Here is an 18730-nt window from a genome sequence, read left to right as displayed (position 1 = left end):
ATATATAAATATATATATAAAAACTATACACAGTGCTGGGCTCAGCCCAACACCTTAACATAGCAGGTGCTGGGTCGAGCCCAGCACCTCTTACAGGGTGCAATCCGAGAGGAGGAAAGAAGGGAAGGAGGAGGAGGGGAAGAAGAAGAAGAAGAAGAAGAAGAAGAAGAAGAAGAAGAAGAAGGAGGAGGAGGAGGAGGAGGAGGAAATGGGAAGGGGGTTGGGCCGCAGGGGAAGGGTCCGGTCGCTGGTGGCCACTCAGCGACCGACCTCTAGCTGGCGGCTCACACCTTCGGCGGTCCCGAGAGAAAACAGAGAGAGAGAGAGAAAGAGAGAGAGAGAGAGAGAGAGAGAGAGAGAGAGAGAGAGAGAGAGAGAGAGAGAGAGAGGGGAGGGGAGGGAGAGAGACTCACCGGTGGATAGAAGGGCCGACAACGGCTCTTCCGGCAAGCTTTAGTTTTTTTTTTCCTACCCTACTTGGGTTATTACATAAACGCTCTAAATTGATTGTGTAATTCCTCATTTCCAAGTTGGATATGATATGACAAACACCTTAGATGTAAAAGTTTCACTAGTAAGAATATATTATTGCCTTGAGTAAAAGAGAGGAACAGATTCTTTTGTGGGGCAAATTTTTTTCTCCACCGGCTAACTAGGGCTCAACCTCATGATCTCGTGTAGGGCGTCAAGCTCGACGAGCGGCTCGGGCTTGGCTCAGGCTCGGCTTGGCTAAAACTTGAGTCCGGCTTGACTCGGTCAAAGCTGAGTCGAGACCGAGTTGCTAAAACTGGCTCAAAATTAATATAGAGCTAAGCCTAAGCTGGAGCTAACTCGCTCAGGCTCGACCCGATATAAAAAAGTGCCACCTCGTCTTCCGCCGCGGTGCGCCTCCTCCTCCTCCTCCTTTTTGTTCTTCTTCTTCTTCTTCTTCTTCTACAGCAGCGATGCCACCTCCTCCTTCAGTAGCGGCAAGTAGCTGCGGTGCCCCGCCTCCTACTCCTCCTCCTCCTTCTTTGTTTCGGTTTGGGCTCGATCTAGCTTGGTTCGACTCGGCTTGATGATAAGCTCATTTCAGGCTCGAGCTCGGTCTGGTCTGACTCAGGCTCGGCTCATTTACACCCCCCTAATCTCATGTCATGGGATAATACCAAATTTATTTTAACCCCTTCTTATTATTTGAAGAGAAATCCTTGGCAATTGTAATCCTGATTGTATCTCTGAAAATCCTGATTCTATCTCATTGGCAATTGTAATCAAGCCTTAATTTCTTTATAAAAATTAGAGTATATTATTCATATAATTTTTAATCGGCCCTCTCTTCCAAGTGTTTCTAGTCTGAAATGCTCCACTTATGAAGGCAATTATATCTATTTTAAAGCATTTTTTCAAATTATTAAGAGAAAATTATAACTAACACCCAGTATTTTGACTATATTATAAATATAATTTTTTTCATTACTTAATAAATAAAGCCTCTTATTTTTAAAAAACATCCAGCAACCACTAACACTCTAAGACAGATTTAATTTAACAAGCACATAGCATAATGAAATAAAAAGTGGAATATTTTATCTATATAAAATAATATTTTTATGTCCTAAGTTACTCTTATCTCACTCTTTTAATATGACATTTGAGACTAAATAACAGTATTTTTTGTTCGTTGGCCTTGTAAGGTTCAGTAATTTGACGCAAATTTGTAATTTTAAATATTTAATTTGATGCTATTTTGTTAGAAATTACTATTTCCGTTTGTCTTTAATTTAGCTTTAACCTGATGGTCTAGTTAATTTATATCTATGTTTTAAACCGTAGAATGTGGCTTAATATATTTTATGGAATAAATATTCTATTTATAAATAATAATAATAAAAAATAATAATTATTAAATAAATTTTTTATATAATACCCGACATTTTAATGAAATCATAATTCGCACTCTATATTTATAAATCGAGTTATGTAATTTAATATACTTTGGGTTAGATTCTATTAAAAAAAATTTAATGACTAAAATACATTTAGTATGAATTGGGTAAGTATAACTTAGGAGTTTGATCAAGTTTAATTAATAGATTTAACAATAGAATGTTTTCTGCACATATTTATTAAATATAGGGTTTGAATTATAAATAATAAAAATATAGGAGAAATAATAATATTATTATTATAGCTAAAATATAGTGGGTTATTTATAATATTCTCTATCATTGATAGCTTCGAATTTAGGAGTGGCTGTTCTATTGGACGCCAAAGACGTGCACAGAAGCTCTCTCGAATATAATTGGAGATTATTCAAATATATTTCTTTACTAACTACAAAATATTCTTTAATATCAAAGGTTAGGCATACATCAATCCGATACTTGGAGTTTATCATCTTGTGACACTTTATCCTCCATACTATCATCTAATCTACCAATTTTAAAATTTTCTTCAATTCAAATGATATTAATTTGAAATAGATTATAGACGGAATTCAAAATTTCTTCTTCTTCTTCTTCTTCTTGTTTCCTTCTTTATTTATATTGAGCAATATATTTGGGTTCTTGGTAAGAGGAGTGGAATATTAAACATCTCATGATGTACACCACGATGGTGTCTCATTATTCTTCTCCTTCATTATTTAAAACACATTGACCTACGATAATGGATAGCTTATTAATTGGAATCCTATGGGCAGTGATTAAAGTAGTCGGGAGGTGGTGACATTGGGATAGGACTAGATTATAAAAATTTAGAAATGTTTGCATATGACACCCGGTCTTTTAATAAAATTAGAGTTTTAACCCGAACCCTCCCAAACTTGCTTTTTTATACATCTGAGTATAGTATATTTTAAAATTTAGAAAAATTTGCACATAACCCATTGTCTTTTAGATCATGAAATTATGGTCTGCACCGTATATTAACCTACACTAACGATATTTTAGTCATTTAGAACTAAAACATCTCCAACTAACGAAATATTTTAATAGTGTTAGTTTAAATCTAACCAGTATATATTTTTGCACATATTCACTAAATCATATAACTCGTTTTATAAACAGTAAAAATGTAGGGTGTAAATTATAATTTCATTAAAAGGTAGGGTGTTATATACAAATTTTCTTAAAAATTAAATACAAAATTAGATGAGTTTCAAATGGGAAAGAGATTTTTAAGAATAGGTGCTATCCGGTTCTGCGACTTAAAAAGTTAAAATTGCTGAGTAAACTCTAAACGTTAGATGGAGCAATTTTCGTAGAATTGTCTAAATCGAACGACAACGAATTTTTAAATATAAGTGCTTTCCCATTCAACTACTTATGTAATAAATTTTTTTCTAACACTTAACAGTTTATATAGGGACATTCAATTTTTTATATAAGTCACTGAATCCAAAAGTTTATACTGACGTAGTAAAACTTACATAGTCTAGTAATTAAATTTTTAAGTGAATTAAACACTAAGCAAATGTTTTGATAGACTTAAAATAGTGAGATACTCCTAACTTCATGATGTCATTCCTACTCAGAGGAAAAAAATAGTCTCTTAGTTTTGGACTTAAAATATTTTGACAGGCTTAAAAAATATATTTTTTTTAATATTTTAGTAACATATGAACATAATAGGATTCAAATTTAGGACTTCTAAAAGCTAAAAAGTCAATTAAGAGAGTTATATATATATAGTAACCACTGATGAAAGACTTTGACTAACATGGGCTCCTGTTATTGAACTTGTTCAGGCCCAATTCTCCTACTAAGATTAAGATATACATAACAATGAAGAAATATATTTATTGCAAACAACTACTTCTCTCTCTCTCTCTCTCTCTCCCTCTCTCTCCCTCTCTCTCTCCCTCTCTCTCTCTCTCTCTCTCTCTCTCTTCTCTCTCTCTCTCTTCTCTCTCTCTCTCTCTCTCTCTCTCTCTCTCTCTCTCTCTCTCTCTCTCTCTCTCTCTCTCTCTCTCTCTCTCTCTCTCTCTCTCTCTCTCTCTCTCTCTCTCTCTCTCTCTCTCTCTCTCTCTCTCTATATATATATATATAAGATAAAAGATTATGGCAGTCTAGAATAAAGAAAGAAATATATATATACAAATATAAACTAGGCGAATGCAAGCGAGTTAGGTTTAGCTCGAGCTCGAGGTTGAGTCTAGTTGGTTGATGAATGGTTTAAATATTAAGTCAACATGTTAATGAGCCGGCTTGAGTTTGACTCAGTTTCGAGCTCAACTATAGTTCAAAAAGAATCATAGCAATAATTGGCAAGTAGTAGTGCAGTACCTACCAGTAGCATTTGAGCTCAAGCTATATATACAAGCTAATTGGGACCCCGTATTAAAAAACTTAGATGAGTTTCCAAATATTTTAGAGTAATTGATTAAACTATTTTTTGTGAGAGTGATTTGCATTTTAAGTCGGCTGTTTTGTACTCGTATAGCAAAAAAACATCATCAAAAGAATATCTAACTAAATTGCTTATTTTAATAGTAAATTGCTTTATTGATATTAATTTTATCTTTTTTTTAGAAGTTAGAAAAATAGGTAACCATTATAACCTATTGGGTCGGGTGCTTATTAACTCATAAAAATTATAGTTCGATTCCTCCGTAAATTAAATTTTGGGACTGATATTTGATAAATTTTACACTGCCAACATCTTTTGTATGACTTACAATTAGCCTATAGGATATGGATCATGATCTATCAAAAAAAGGAGGAAATTATAGAAACTCACCTATTTGTCTAATAAGTTTGGAAAACAAACCTATTTAGCAGAAAAGGAAAATTCTTCTTTAGCCCTATTTTGGAGTTTTTGACTGTTTTAAGTTGGCCCTAACTATTTATATATGCATAATTCATTTTGAAAATTAAATACGAGTCAATGTGTGTTTGAAAATGACTGAACCAGAAAATGACCAGAAAATAACTTATATAAAATTTTCAAATCCTCTAAAACATTTACCAAGTTTTAGAAAGAAATTTTTATTTAAGTCATTTTTTAATTCAACAACTTTCAAATATAAATCACTAACTAGTCTGACTGAATTAGTTATTTATATTAAGTTTAAGAACATTTTCTTTGGGACAGAACTGTAACTTGTTAATTGGGTCAGCAACTTATATTCAAAAATCGTATTTAAATATATTTAGTCTCTTTTTAATAAATTGTACTTAGATACAATTAAATAAATATTTGAGAGGGTTAGTTTGGTTAATATAAAAGAGAAATTTACATATAACAAATTTATAGATTACACCTTATATTTTTATTATTTACAAGTTGAGTCCTATAATTTAGTAAATATGTAGAAAAAATATTCTAGGTTAGATTTGAACTAACACCGTAAGAATATACTGTTAAGTAGTAATATTTTATTTTTAAAATAACTAAAATATTCTTATTTCTAAACTAATTAAAATGCTCTTAGTATGGCTTGATTGAGAGTATTTTCATAACTTTTTTAGTATAATTAACTTAACCCAGATGTTTGGTTAAGTTTATCTAACGGATCTAGCAACATGGTGTATTATGCACATATTCATTAAACTCAATTTATACATAGTAAAAATATAGGGTGTGAATCACAATTTTATTAAAATACAGGGTGTTATATGCAAATTTTCTAAAAGAAAAATTAACTCTTTATTTTGACCCGCCACCTGTATCGCTCTTGAACTGCTGCCCAAAACAACCGGCGGTAATGCTCGCAACCGTGGCCCATGTCCTCGCACATCCTCCTCCCATGTACCGCGCCGTCGAATACTAATTCGCGGACGGCTTCTTATCCCTGCGCACCTAATCATCGTCTTCGGATAGTCCGGGCTCTTATCCGGCCCGCCATGTCCTCCTCCGATAACGTACCCCGTGGTGAGTCCGCCCCCATTCGTAGACCCCTCAATCCCGGTCTTCTCTCGCTCACATCGTGAACTAATCTTGGAGTTCTTTTGGTTTCTTAGGTCCGATCAGGTCGGTGGCAGTTGTTGGTGGTGGAGTTAGGTAACCTATCCTGATTTCGGTGTCTTTGTTCATTCTTGGTGCATCTCAGGGTTTTCAGTTTGGTATATCTATGGGTTTGTATACGTAGAAAGGTAATGAAGGAGTTTTTTCGGAATTCATGTTCTTAAGTGAATATTCAGTTATTCGTGGCTATAATCTACGATTCCTGACATACTTCTGTGGAGTGATACTCAAATCAGGGTAAACTTAGTTCTTGAAACTCTAGTGTATGATCATGCACCATAATTTTGACCAATGTGGTTTCTAAGGATCTTGGGTGCTTCTTATCTTGTTTAAATTGCTATGACCTATTACTTATACTTTGTTGAGGGTTCCTTTTGTTATTTCAGGCACATTACAGTAAGTTCTTAAGTTTGACGAAAGGTTATCTTTTCAGATATTTCTTTTATTTCCTAGAATTTTATGCAATTTTTTAGTTGAGCATAATTCAATAGTGTTGTGCTCTGATACTAATTTGTTGTGCTAAATGCTAAATGAGTGGAATATAGCATAAGTGATTTCAAACACCCACAAACCAATCCAAATAGAATAGCAAAAGATTAGGGTAAACCAAATATTAGCAAAGCTAATGTTAATACCAAATGGGAGATCCTCTATCAAGATGCTAAATATAGAGATCTTCTAATACCCAAGCTAATTACTAATAAGAACTCCAAAACATGCAAACCACAATAAAGAGAGAGAGAGATAAGATTTATGTGGTTCGACAATGTGCCTAGTACAAAGAGTTTTCTCAATTCTAATCTCACTCAATCCAATGGTGGCTCCTCTTAATTTTCTCTCTTGCAAAATGCCCACATGCCCAAACCTTAAAACCCCAATTAGATATTTATAGGGATGACTTGGAGGAGAAGCGTGGGTCGTTCGAACGGGTTAATGATGTTTGAATGCCTGTGCACAGCTGCTAACCCATTTCGTAGAAATGTTCGAACGGGTGGATGTTCCGTGCACCATTGAAAACTCATTCGAATGCCTTTCGAACACTGGCCTCTTTTAAACTCTCGGGTTATCGAACGTCTGAATGTCATTTTGAACGTCTCCATCTTGTTCAAACGGAGGTAAACGTCATTCAAACGTTGACACATAAAACTAGAATAACAACAATCTACAGCAAACCTGTTCGAACGTCGTTAACTCGTTCAAACGGTTTTTATTATTCGAGCCAATTTTCAACAATTCTTCACCTTGGCGAGAACTTAAAGACTTCAAACAAAATTCTTTCCACTACTGCAAAGTGACTGCAAATTCTAAAATGCACCACCTGCAAATTTGCTTCGAAAGATGCCAAATTCAAACATTCAAGTATTGCAAAACTTTCAAATAAATTTCAAATGGTCTTCATCATTGCAAAGTGCATGCACTACTCAAAAACTCGAATGCAATCAACTATGGTGAAACTTTGAAAATGTCAAACAAACTTTCTCCACCATTGTAAAGTAACTGCAAATTTTAAAACACTGCTGCAAATTTGAGTCTAAAGACGCCAAATTTAAATATTGCAAGAATTTTAAAGAGCTTCTAATGGTCTCCACCATTGCAAAGTTTGTATGTACCACCTCAAATCTGAAAACAATCAACTATGGTAAGATTGCAAATAGGCCAAACAAGTTGTCTTCATTAATGCAGAGTGAGTGAGTGCACCACGCCAATTTTAAATAATCAAATATGTAAATAATTGATCAAGTCCAAGCAATGTTGGACCTTGACCCCAGTTACAATTGTTTTGTCGTCATGAATGACCAAAAGTGCATATGCCATATCAGTATACCGTGCAAATTTTTGAGTCTTCCTTCTTGATCTACTAACTACAATTGATTTTCTTTTCTGCAAAATTTTCTGAGTTGTGGTCTCCTTATGCAAACTTGAGTCTTCTATATCCAAATTACTTGCCTTGTTTAACTTTAGTGGAGCCATAGTGATTTCAATCTCCATTTGATGTGAAAAGTCTTTGCTTATGCCATTCTCCAAACACCCGTTAACTCGTTCGAACGGTTTTCTTGATTCGAACAAATTTTCAACAAATAGTATAGGGGGTTAAAACCTTGTCATACTCTTGATGGTGCTTGTTTCATCTTGCAGTGGGCTTGCTGCCGCTTATAAGCTAAAGTCAAATGGTGTGAAGGTCACAGTCTTTGAGGCCAATGAAAGAGCTGGAGGGAAAATAAGGAGCAATTGTGAGAGTGGTCTTATATGGGATGAAGGGGCAAACACAATGGTGCGCACATTAGTGCATATCATTGTCATGGGTTTTTTTTTCCAATTTATTGCCTTAGTTGCTGACACCATGCTGGATTAGGATTTTATTTGCTAAAACTAAAGGGTGTCGACATATTTAGAATGCCATATACTGGATGAAGCTTATTACACAACACTTCTTGCCTAAATGCATCTAATTATGTGCAGACAGAAAGTGAAAGTGATGTCGGGAAATTGCTGGATGACCTTGGACTTCGAGACAAACAACAGTTTGTATGTGCTAATTTTGTCTGTATGCGGAGAACTGGCTTTCTGATTTCCTTTCATACTATGCATGCTATTTTTCTTGCTCTTATTCAATGCCACTCATCCTCTTTCATGATTTAATCTATTATAAGATCAACTAACTTCCCGATCATTCCTGCATTGCTTCTTAGTTTGCAAATAGAATTGTGACTTGTAATAGAGCTTCTTGAATGACATTTACACTTAAGAAAATAATTCCATAATCTTGAAAGGAGAAGAAGAATAGGAATCATGATTAATACTGGCTTATAAGTACCTTTAATATTCTGACATTGATATACATGACAATAGATTCTTTTATCAGACATAGAATTTAGGAAATTTCAATAGTATTAACAAGGTGCTTTGAGTTTATAGTTGGCAGAATTGCCAACCATGCTCCACAGAGTGATTCCGGATTTTGTTCTTGTAAGAGACTCAGCTGCTTTTTCCTGCTTGGGTTACTCTAGTGAAGCAGGCCACATTTCTCCATGGAAAAAGAGGGCTACCTTTGTCAGAAAAATCTTAACCTCTGTTGTTATTTTAGGAGGTACGGTTAATGGATTTGTTGGAGGTCGAGATTAGGTTTTATGCAACAACGGCTGTCTTCTAAATTTCTAATGATTTGTAGATCGAATTCTCTTATTTGTCCTATGTCTTGGTATACGGATATAACATGGAATATATTGGACCATTGGTAATGAATGCTTACTTATTTTGATGGATATATTGTGAGTTGTGCTAATATAAACTACTACATGCTAGAACAGTTTTTAACCAGCTATCACTCAAAATTTTCTATCTTTTAGTTTATGGAAGTGGTTTTTTAGATGATTTTGGATTCGTAAACAAGATCTCTATTGCTTCTTATTTTCTAAACATAGTAGCTTTATGTATCAAAAATTTTAAGTTGATTACATAATGTGACTGACTGGCCTACATGTAATTTGTGACAGCCTATATCTCAAGACAAGCGTTACATAGTGAGAAACGGAAAGCCAGTTTTGGTAATCAAATTTCTTATAGACAATGTGGATTTGCTGTTTGTACTGCATGCTATTGTATTCACTTTTGACATCCTGCTGTCTTGGCACATCAGATTCCATCAAATCCCATTGCGTTGATTAAGAGTAATATCCTTTCTGCACAATCGAAGGTCTGTTCTGCCTTTCTTGTTGTATGCTTTTCAGGTAACTTGCCTGTTTGATGCATTATATGAGCTTGTGAAATGGCGTGCTAACTATTTGGAGATTAAGCAAAAAGTTTTTCACAACAAATCAGTACTCTGTCAAACACCAGGCTTGTCAAATAGTTCTATAACTGCACTGCGAAGCTAATCTCCTTGTTGCTGCCAATTGTCATTGTTATCTAAAACTTAGGATGCCCAGATATCATGTGGGTCACACACTTTTAACCTTTATACTGAAAGATAATCATATATGCTTAATTTTTTCCTCATGTGCATGGAGCCTAGCCTTTGAGGCACATTATGGTGCATCAGTTATCTGCCAATGATGAAACATTGCAGATATCTTAGAAATACCTTCTCATTTAAATTGTTCAACTACTATAGAGTTTTAGAATATTGTGCATCTTCCGGTCAGTAAAAGTTCATGTCATACTCGCAGTTAAAATTATTTATGGAACCACTTCTAGTGAAGCACTCTGGCACGAAGAGCTCCACACAAGTGTCTGATGAATTTTTGTATGAGAGGTACTCATGTTTATATTTACTCCTTTTCCCCTTTAATCACTATACTTCAACGTCAAATTAACTAACTCATGTAGGTTATTATGGTCGTGTTTTGCTTCAATAGTTACAGATGTTGGCATTGCTCTTATATGTTAGCCTAAGGTTCACAACCATGATATCATCATCTAGTAGTATAATTTAGTCTAATTGAGTTTTAGAGTCCAAATTGATGGAAATAGGTTACCAAAAATCATTCAATACAGGTGCCTCCAGTTTTGATAACATTATAAGGAGTGGACTAGTAGAAGCATGAATAGGAAGATCAAATAGAGTAGGAGACTAGCTGGTAAAGCAAGAGAAGCTCAAATGCAAGCTCGTAGGAATAGAAATGATAGAATATCAGAAGAAGAAGTAAACTAACTTTTCTGAGAAAATCTTGCAAGATAAAATCATAAAACACATAGTAGGCATGCAACTGAATATCCTTCCAATCTTGGATTACCCTAAATGGGCTCTTTTGTTTCAAAAAGCAATCAATGTGCTTCCTCTATGCTGGTAAAGTTGCATGTCTCTTGGCATCCATATACCTTGCACATACTCTGCTTATGGAATACCTGCAAAGGAAGATTGTTAAAATTGTTCTACCAGAAATTCTGGATACTAATTTTAGGTCAAAGCCTGAGAATCTAATAATATAACATAGTTCAAGAAAACAAATATGATTCTTATTGAAAATAAATTGGAGATTATATTAAAATATTCTCTGTGACAACCAGTATTGTTTTGACTTTTGATTAGCAATTATTTACCTTTAGCATAGAATATGAACTGGTAGAGTGGATACATTTTCTTAATCATAAACATGTTGAGCTGTAATTAGAGATGACTATTCCTCCTCGCAATCATTGTATTGACACAGTTTTGGATATACTTGCATTCATATGCATAACAAAAGTCGTAGTTTTCTTGAACACTAAAAACTTACAAAACATTTGGTTTGTTTTCAAGCATTTGTTCATCTTTCGCAGTGTCGGGAAGTTCTTTGAGCGTCACTTTGGAAAAGAGGTGTGTTGTAATTCTTCCATATTTTGCTCGGAGCTGAATTAATTATACTTTACTCTTCTAATATCTTCCTTGCTATCTTTTAAAAAAAATCATTTAATGGCATGGTTCGTAATTTGAAAATTAAACTTCCTGCACTTGTAATCAGAAGCCGCTTTTGAATCAATTATAGGTTGTTGATTATCTTGTTGACCCTTTTGTGGCTGGAACCAGTGGTGGAGATCCAGAATCACTATCTGTGAGTATTATCTCCTTTCTATCTGAAAGAGCTATTTCTTATGTTACAGTTATAACTCTTAATCTGAATTTAGTAGTTCTATATTTCTAGCATGAATATAATCTAATGAAGTAAACAGGGTTAGTACTTAGTCATTCTAGGATTTCTAGACTCTGCAAAGTGCAAACTCTTCCTGATCCAAACTTTACTATGCTAATGCTAATGTTTAGTTAATATTTGGTTTCTTGTGTAACCTTTTCTGACTTAGACCTGTTGTAGAATTCTATATTACCTTCTTATAGTAACTCATCTATTGAATCATACAGATGCGTCATGCATTTCCAGAGTTATGGGATCTAGAAAGAAAGTAAGTTTCTGAACACTAATTTTATTTATTCCAAAATCTCCTTAGAAAATGTAACTGTTGAAGACATTTTCTTCTAATTTCATTACTGCATGCACTAAAATTCACTACTTTGGTTTTTTACTTAACAGAAAGAATCAAAGGACAGTTAAACTTCTGATTTGCTTCATTGAGAGTCTTAGTATCTGTTTTGGCATGTTATTCTTGAAAGATTGAATAGTTATTTTCTTGATTTAATTCTACTTATTGGGGTGTATCTAGCTTTAGTAATTATCTCTAAATGCTCAAGGAAATGAAGAATTGCTGTATATTTTTTCTTATTAACGACTTTATTTTCAGGATGTCCTTGTTTGATAGGTGTCTAAAAGTTTAGCAGTCTGACTATATAGAATACCTAGCCATCTTACTTTCCTCCTTTCTTTGAGCTCAACACCTCCTGATGATCTTTCCTTTTTAATTTTTCTACAATTCTAGCTAAGCTTTCTTCTGATCAATCGAGCATTTAAATTTAAGTTTCTGGATGGGATTTGTCCATCCTTGTCGTCTACATTTCATTGAACCTTCCAATTTCATTCTCTTTTGGTACTATTTACTTAAGGTTGGAAATGGGAGTGGATTAGGCTAAATTTATGAAATGTCAAAAATATGATCTGATGATTCATGCAGCACTAAATAAACCACATTCTCTTTGCACCGGAGATATTGAGTTGTTTTTGGATGTACACCAACACTACATGAGTTCTAGACCCAGATTCAGAATTCACCTGACAGGTGATTGTTGTGATCCTTATGATCTAAACCTGACAATTTGGAATCAGTTGGTGGGTTGGAGGGGCTCGGTTCCATTGTAACTACTGTAATTACCTTTTCCAAGCAGTAGATGTGAAGATATAGTATTATGGAAACTAAATGGCAAAATGTTATTTTGTTTTATTGTGTGCTCAATTCTAATGTATAGTATGTTCTGTCAATGTTATCAGGTTTGGTTCCATCTTTATTGGTGCCATCTGTTCAAAAATTACTAGTAAAAGCAAGGACAACAGGGTGGGCAACTCTTCAGTGAAGAAAAGAAATAAACGTGCTTCATTTTCATTTTATGGTGGGATGCAGGTACACCATTATGAAGTTCATGCTTGAATTCATTTATCTAGTTTGGCTTTTTTCCATATCATTTATAGCCAGCTCATTTTAGGCAGCACCATTAGTTAACAGATTATTCCAGTTGATGATGCACACATACTTCATATCTCTCCATGCATTTCAAACTTAAAGAGAAGAAAATGTTACCCTATAGGATGGTTTTATAGAGAATCTAAGTCTCATTGGCACTAGGTTGTGTTGGCGGCCTATTGGAACAAAACATGCCATGTGGTGCATTGTCATTCAACACAGACATGTTGACAATGATTGACGAGGAAGGGATAGACCGAGAGATGGAGAGGTAGGGAGGGAAGAAGGAAAGAGACTACGAATGAATACGATCTACTAGCTGCCACCACTTCCTTCACCATCTGATGTTGTTGTCATCCTTGTGATGCAGGAGGAACTAAAAACCTGCTAATGTATAGTTACTCACAGGTCACAACATCTGTCATGGACTCATGGTCATTGTAATGTTTGAATCTTGCAATCGTAACAGCTTTACAGTAGCTTGTGGATCATTATTTTTTCGTCGTGACTTGCGGCTGCAATCAGCAGGCATATCCTGTAGTCTCTCTTCCTTCCTTTCTCCTTTCTCTCTATGTGGTTTTGCTGCATGATAGGAAATTTTGTGCTGGCAAGCTGCTGGCACAAGTATGAGTGCCGGGCAGCACATATATCCTTGACTAAAGCAAAACAGAATGAAAGGTAAATTCAACATTCTAGTGTGTATTGTGAGAACGGGAAAAGATAATAAAGAATGTAACATTTGGAATAGCCTGGAAATGTTTAGGAACAAAAAGAAGCTGGTTTCATTAGAGAACTTAAGTCGGTTTTTAGTTTATCTGTTCGCACATTGAATCTTTGAAGGAAAGGTTCTCAGTCTGTGTGTAAGTGAGTTTATAAAAAGTGAACCACTTAACCTATATGATAGTAAAGCAATTGTGAAGATTCTTGAACAAATTGATGTTTACCTTTCTGTGATCAAAATGTTACTCCAGTAAACAGATTATGGAGTAATGAGACTTTTGTTTCTTACAAAGGGAAGGATCTCAGGATAGTTCTATTGTTAGAAGAAGAGACCTTTTCTTCTTCTTCTTTTTGGTTGAGAGAAGTGATAAATAACTTAATGGTGTCCCACTAAATGCCAATGCGTAGGATTTGAACCTAAAAACCCTCATGTAATATGAGCCTTTTTAACCAATTCAGCACTATCCTATTGGTATCTGTGGTGCTCTTCTTAACGGAGTCCATTAAGTGAAATTTTCAACAATGATAGTTTAGAATGGGTCATGAAACTATGATAGTAAATCATGCAAAGTTCAAAATTTTAGTAATTATCACGTTTATTTCTGCAGCTCAGAATCACTTGTAAGGCAAATGAAGGGTCAATTTTAAGTCCTTTTTAATATCTTCTATGCTATATTAAGTATTAACTCATTTCATTTGAAGTTTCATGTTGCTATTATCTTTGACCTATGGTGGTGTTGACTCATCCTAATACTCCTAGTAGTATCTAACTCGATGTATGTCTGCACTATCTCATGCTCTGCAGGCACTGACAGACTCACTGTGTAATGAGGTTGGAAGTGATAATTTGAAATTGAATTCGAAAGTGCTATCGTTATCATATAACTATGATGGAGGATCTCCATTTAATAGTTGGGCAATTTCTTTTTCTGCAAAAGATAGAAAAAAAAAGGAAGTCGCAAAGAATCAATCATTTGATGCAGTTATAATGACGGTAAGAAAAGCTTATTACTAAGGTGACATTCTCAACTCATTAGATCCAGAAGTAATCAAGTACCTATCTTTTTGAGTTGTGTATGTTAGACATTCTTCTTATTACGACAAGAACAGATAGCAAGCCTTTCTTCTTAACAAACTTACTAAAATATCACTTCATGTACTGTCTCGTCTTTTTTCAGGCTCCACTTTCCAATGTTCAGGAGATGAATTTCAGGAAAAGCGGATCTCCTTTTGTGCTAGACTTTCTTCCTAAGGCCAGTATTTTGAGTTCTTAATAATTGATAAGATAATTTAGCATTTATTATTGCTGATAGATGTACATGATATTGGATATATGAATTTAAATGACATATATGTATGTTCTATGCATTTGCATCAGAGACTGTACATATACAACCTATCCCTATTCATGGACTAATTTATCATATATTGGCAATGCCCAATCACTTAACCCTCAAGATTGTGAGGTTAAAACAGTCCCTTACTTTTATAAAGATGATACCATTCATCAGCTATCTACAAATATATGGCAACTGGTCAATGATACAGTTATTCTTCTGGCTGATTATTTGCCAGACTACTACTGCATCTCAACAGCATGATTTTCAGGTTGCATAAGAGCTGTTCTCGCAAATTTGTCTAGATCAAGGGCTTTCAACTATTGATGGGAGTTGGGAATTGATTTGCCTAATCCACTCCTAAATTATTTGGGATACCCTTTCATTATTTCCACTATTTTTATTTTAGAATTGGGGAGCTAGTGATCTACCTATCATATTGACTATTAAGCATTCCTTCTTGCTGTTAGGTATTTAATGGATTTCTCATCACCTCAATTTTTGGTTCCAGGTTAATTGGTTTTCCATCTCTCAAATTCTTCATTTTCCTTCCTGTATCTCTACCATATTCATTGCATTCTCTTTAAATTCTCTTGACAATTCCCTCTATTTCCTCCCAATTAATCAATCATGTGAAACTATTATGATCCTCTTTAATTGGCCATATGCTGCTAACATGGTTTGTTTAACTGCACAGTCTACTTAATAAGCCATGGTATGCTTTTAGTTGCAAAAAAGAGTTATATACTGGAAATTCTTAGATTTCAACTGGTCTTTTATTTTATTTTTTTCATTTGTCATTGTGCCTGATCATTTATTAGGTTTTGATGTGAATAAATGCTATTTTCTTTATAAATATTGAAGCAAGTGTATGTACTGTCCTCAGAGGAATAAGAAGTAAGAAGCAAGTTCCTTGATTATTATATTCTCCCAAGTCCTATTGAATTCAGGCTTATTTAAACACCTATTTTGGTAGGAATGCAATAGATCAACAGTGAAAAGTGAAGGGCATTGATGGTACTAGCATACATTGTCTAAAGTCTAAAGACTCTAAACTGACAATTTTTCTGGCTTTAAGTCACGAAACGTGTATTCAAGGAATCAACAAACTACGACGATTAATTTTAGTAATATTACCTGCAAACCCTGGTATATTGGGCATTCATGCTCCAGAACTATCATGCATTTGACTTGCAACCGTGGACAAGACCTCCATTCTCCATTAGGTTCCAGCTTACATTCTTCAAGGATGTAAGAACTCTGAATATATTGTGGACATTCAATCTACTGCCAGAACCTAAGAAAAGAAACCTGATGCCAAATATGGTGCTGTTCCAACTTTTTTCACTGGATTTTGTTCCACAAATATCTGGAATATGTTGGTCTTTGTTCCACAGATAGGTGGAGCAAGTGTTGTGTTGCACTTTGATTGCAATGTAGTATGCATTCATCAAGAACCACATTGAGGCACTATAACTGCATTAGTATGTAAGTTTGTTTAAACATATAGACATTTAAAAGCTTAAAAGGAAAACCATTATATAACCGTCATCATCCAATCCTTGTCCTTGAATTACTGTTATAGTTTGAGAACAATTAATGTTTGGGTGATAAAGTTCTACCATTGCTTCTCAACCCTCTAAATTTTGTTGCAAAAAAGAAGCAATACTTTCAGTAGAATTACATGCTAAGTACAGATGCTGGATGGGGGAAGTACACTGATCCATATCCAATAACACTGCAGGTTAATTATCTGCCCTTATCTGTCATTATCACCTCCTTTAAGAAAGAAAATGTCAGAAGACCTCTGGAAGGATTTGGAGTTCTAGTGCCTTCTAAAGAGCAAGAAAATGGTCTGAAAACTCTTGGTAAGTCATCTTGGATATTGGCATAAAATCAACTAATAAAAAAGAAAATTACTTGTATTTTGGATGTTACATTTAGCATTTGTACTATATTACAATCTGTTTGTCATACATATTTATGTTTGTCATGTAGGCACTCTCTTTTCTTCAATGATGTTTCCTGAACGAGCTCCCGAGGATCAGTATCTATATACAACATTTATTGGAGGAAGTCGAAATAGGGATCTAGCAGGAGCTTCGCTGTATGGAAAATTTATTCAAATATGTACATTGTGCTTGTTATTTTGTTCAGGCCAGTTCTCATAGATAGTAACATCTCATTTTCAGAGACATGTTGAAACAAATTGTGACCTCCGATCTTAAAAAGCTATTGGATGCAGAGGGACAACCAACTTTTGTGAAGTAAGGATTCATCATAACATTTCTTCCCATTATAGGACAATGAATTATAGAATTTCATGCTTTTGTCCTTAAGTATTTATTTTTTTTATCTAACCATTTCACTTTTGTTCTTTCAGAATTTGTCATGTTATTCTCTTACTGTTGCTTACTCATGCAAATTTAACTGCAATAAAATGCAGGCATGTTTACTGGAAAAATGCTTTTCCCTTGTACGGTCACGACTATGATTTAGTTTTGAAAGCTATAGAAAAGATGGAGAAAAATCTTCCAGGTTTCTTCTATGCAGGCAAGTCAATAAAATAAACCTTTCTGTTTTACCTGGTGAAAAGAATGTTGAATATGCTGTGATACCTTATGTTCTGTGTTATCTTTTTTTTTTTTCAATTGACTTAAAGAATATAGATTCATACCATGACTCTGCATGTGTATAGTATCAATAGACTCTACTAAATGTAGTTCTAACGGAGATATTGAATGCAGAGAACTAATTTCAATGTCAATTGTGAAGAAATGCTTTGAATATTCTCTGCATTCAATGTTAACACAACGCTTTTCGTACCACAAATACTGATAATTCCTATATTTCTTTTTCCCCTGTTCTCACAGTTGTTGAATATTATGGTTCAGTGTCAGTAGTTGCTTGTTATTTTACAGGTAATCACAAGGATGGACTGTCGGTTGGGAAGTCGATCACTTCAGGATGCAAAGCAGCAGAGGATGTAATTTCGTATCTTGGATCTTGTATTGAACAAGATGCTTGATTTTACATGGTAGGCAAGTGATAGTTCTCCAATTATTGGTAGGTGAACTGGTAACACCACAATTTATTGTTGGTTCAAATGTATCAGCTTTTTATAATCTCTTTCACCTTCAATTTCTGCATCTTAAGTCGACAAGTCCCTTTAACCAAGAGATAAAATGATACAGCACCTCTCGCTAATTCTTGGGATTAGTATCTTAGAATTGCAAACTGTCGATCTAAAGATCAGGCTTCAGCATCTTTTAATTCATCTTCTTCCTGAATGCAATGCTATCTTCTATTTAAGAAATCTGTTTTCTTTTTCATTTTTTTCTAGTACCAAGAGTAATTTACCATGGAGCTGTAATGTGCTCCTAACTTTCTGGTGGATAATTTCCTGCAAAGCCCAGTTTAAAGCTAAGATGTGCATAATTAGGATGTAATCTTAATTAGTGTTCATGCCAGGTGAAATCAACCTTGTCTTATAGCTGGTCTTCAGATGCTGCAAGTGGGATAATTTCAGGATCTAGGGAAGTTGCAAATATACTTTCATGAGGACAATTTAACCCATAAATATCTTACCATAAACCCTTAAACGTAGATAACAGATGGGTAGTTTGTTACTTAATAAAAGTCAGTGGTTGAGTTAAAATAATACTCAGAGTAAGTAATAA

The 18730-nt window shown here is 34.5% G+C and overlaps 1 protein-coding gene across 4 annotated transcripts; it reads left to right on the top strand.

Moving 5' to 3' along the window:
* Positions 1 to 5650: 5650 nt before the first annotated feature.
* LOC140798059 (protoporphyrinogen oxidase 2) lies at positions 5651 to 18366 on the top strand. Of its 4 annotated transcripts, none has more exons than XM_073151788.1 (18): positions 5651 to 5856; positions 5946 to 5985; positions 8086 to 8221; positions 8410 to 8475; positions 9444 to 9494; positions 9587 to 9643; positions 10116 to 10201; positions 11209 to 11245; positions 11415 to 11480; positions 11786 to 11826; positions 12804 to 12933; positions 14519 to 14707; positions 14892 to 14966; positions 16795 to 16918; positions 17049 to 17157; positions 17243 to 17317; positions 17497 to 17603; positions 17972 to 18366. In XM_073151788.1, the coding sequence occupies exons 1-18, from the start codon at positions 5709 to 5711 to the stop codon at positions 18076 to 18078; spliced, it is 1644 nt and encodes a 547-aa protein (XP_073007889.1). In that variant the 5' UTR covers positions 5651 to 5708; the 3' UTR covers positions 18079 to 18366. The 4 variants fall into 4 exon arrangements, with proteins under 4 accessions (XP_073007889.1, XP_073007887.1, XP_073007891.1 ...); XM_073151786.1 differs by having other exon boundaries at positions 5653 to 5856; positions 14892 to 14961; positions 16790 to 16918; XM_073151790.1 differs by having other exon boundaries at positions 5662 to 5856; positions 5946 to 6077.
* Positions 18367 to 18730: the final 364 nt, after the last annotated feature.

This window comes from Typha latifolia, chromosome 11 (genome assembly GCF_019914945.1).
Source record: "Typha latifolia isolate L0001 chromosome 11, TyphaL0001v2, whole genome shotgun sequence".
Lineage (NCBI taxonomy): Eukaryota > Viridiplantae > Streptophyta > Magnoliopsida > Poales > Typhaceae > Typha > Typha latifolia.
The sequence above is the reverse complement of the archived record's forward strand: the minus strand, read 5'-3'. Positions and strand labels throughout refer to the sequence as shown.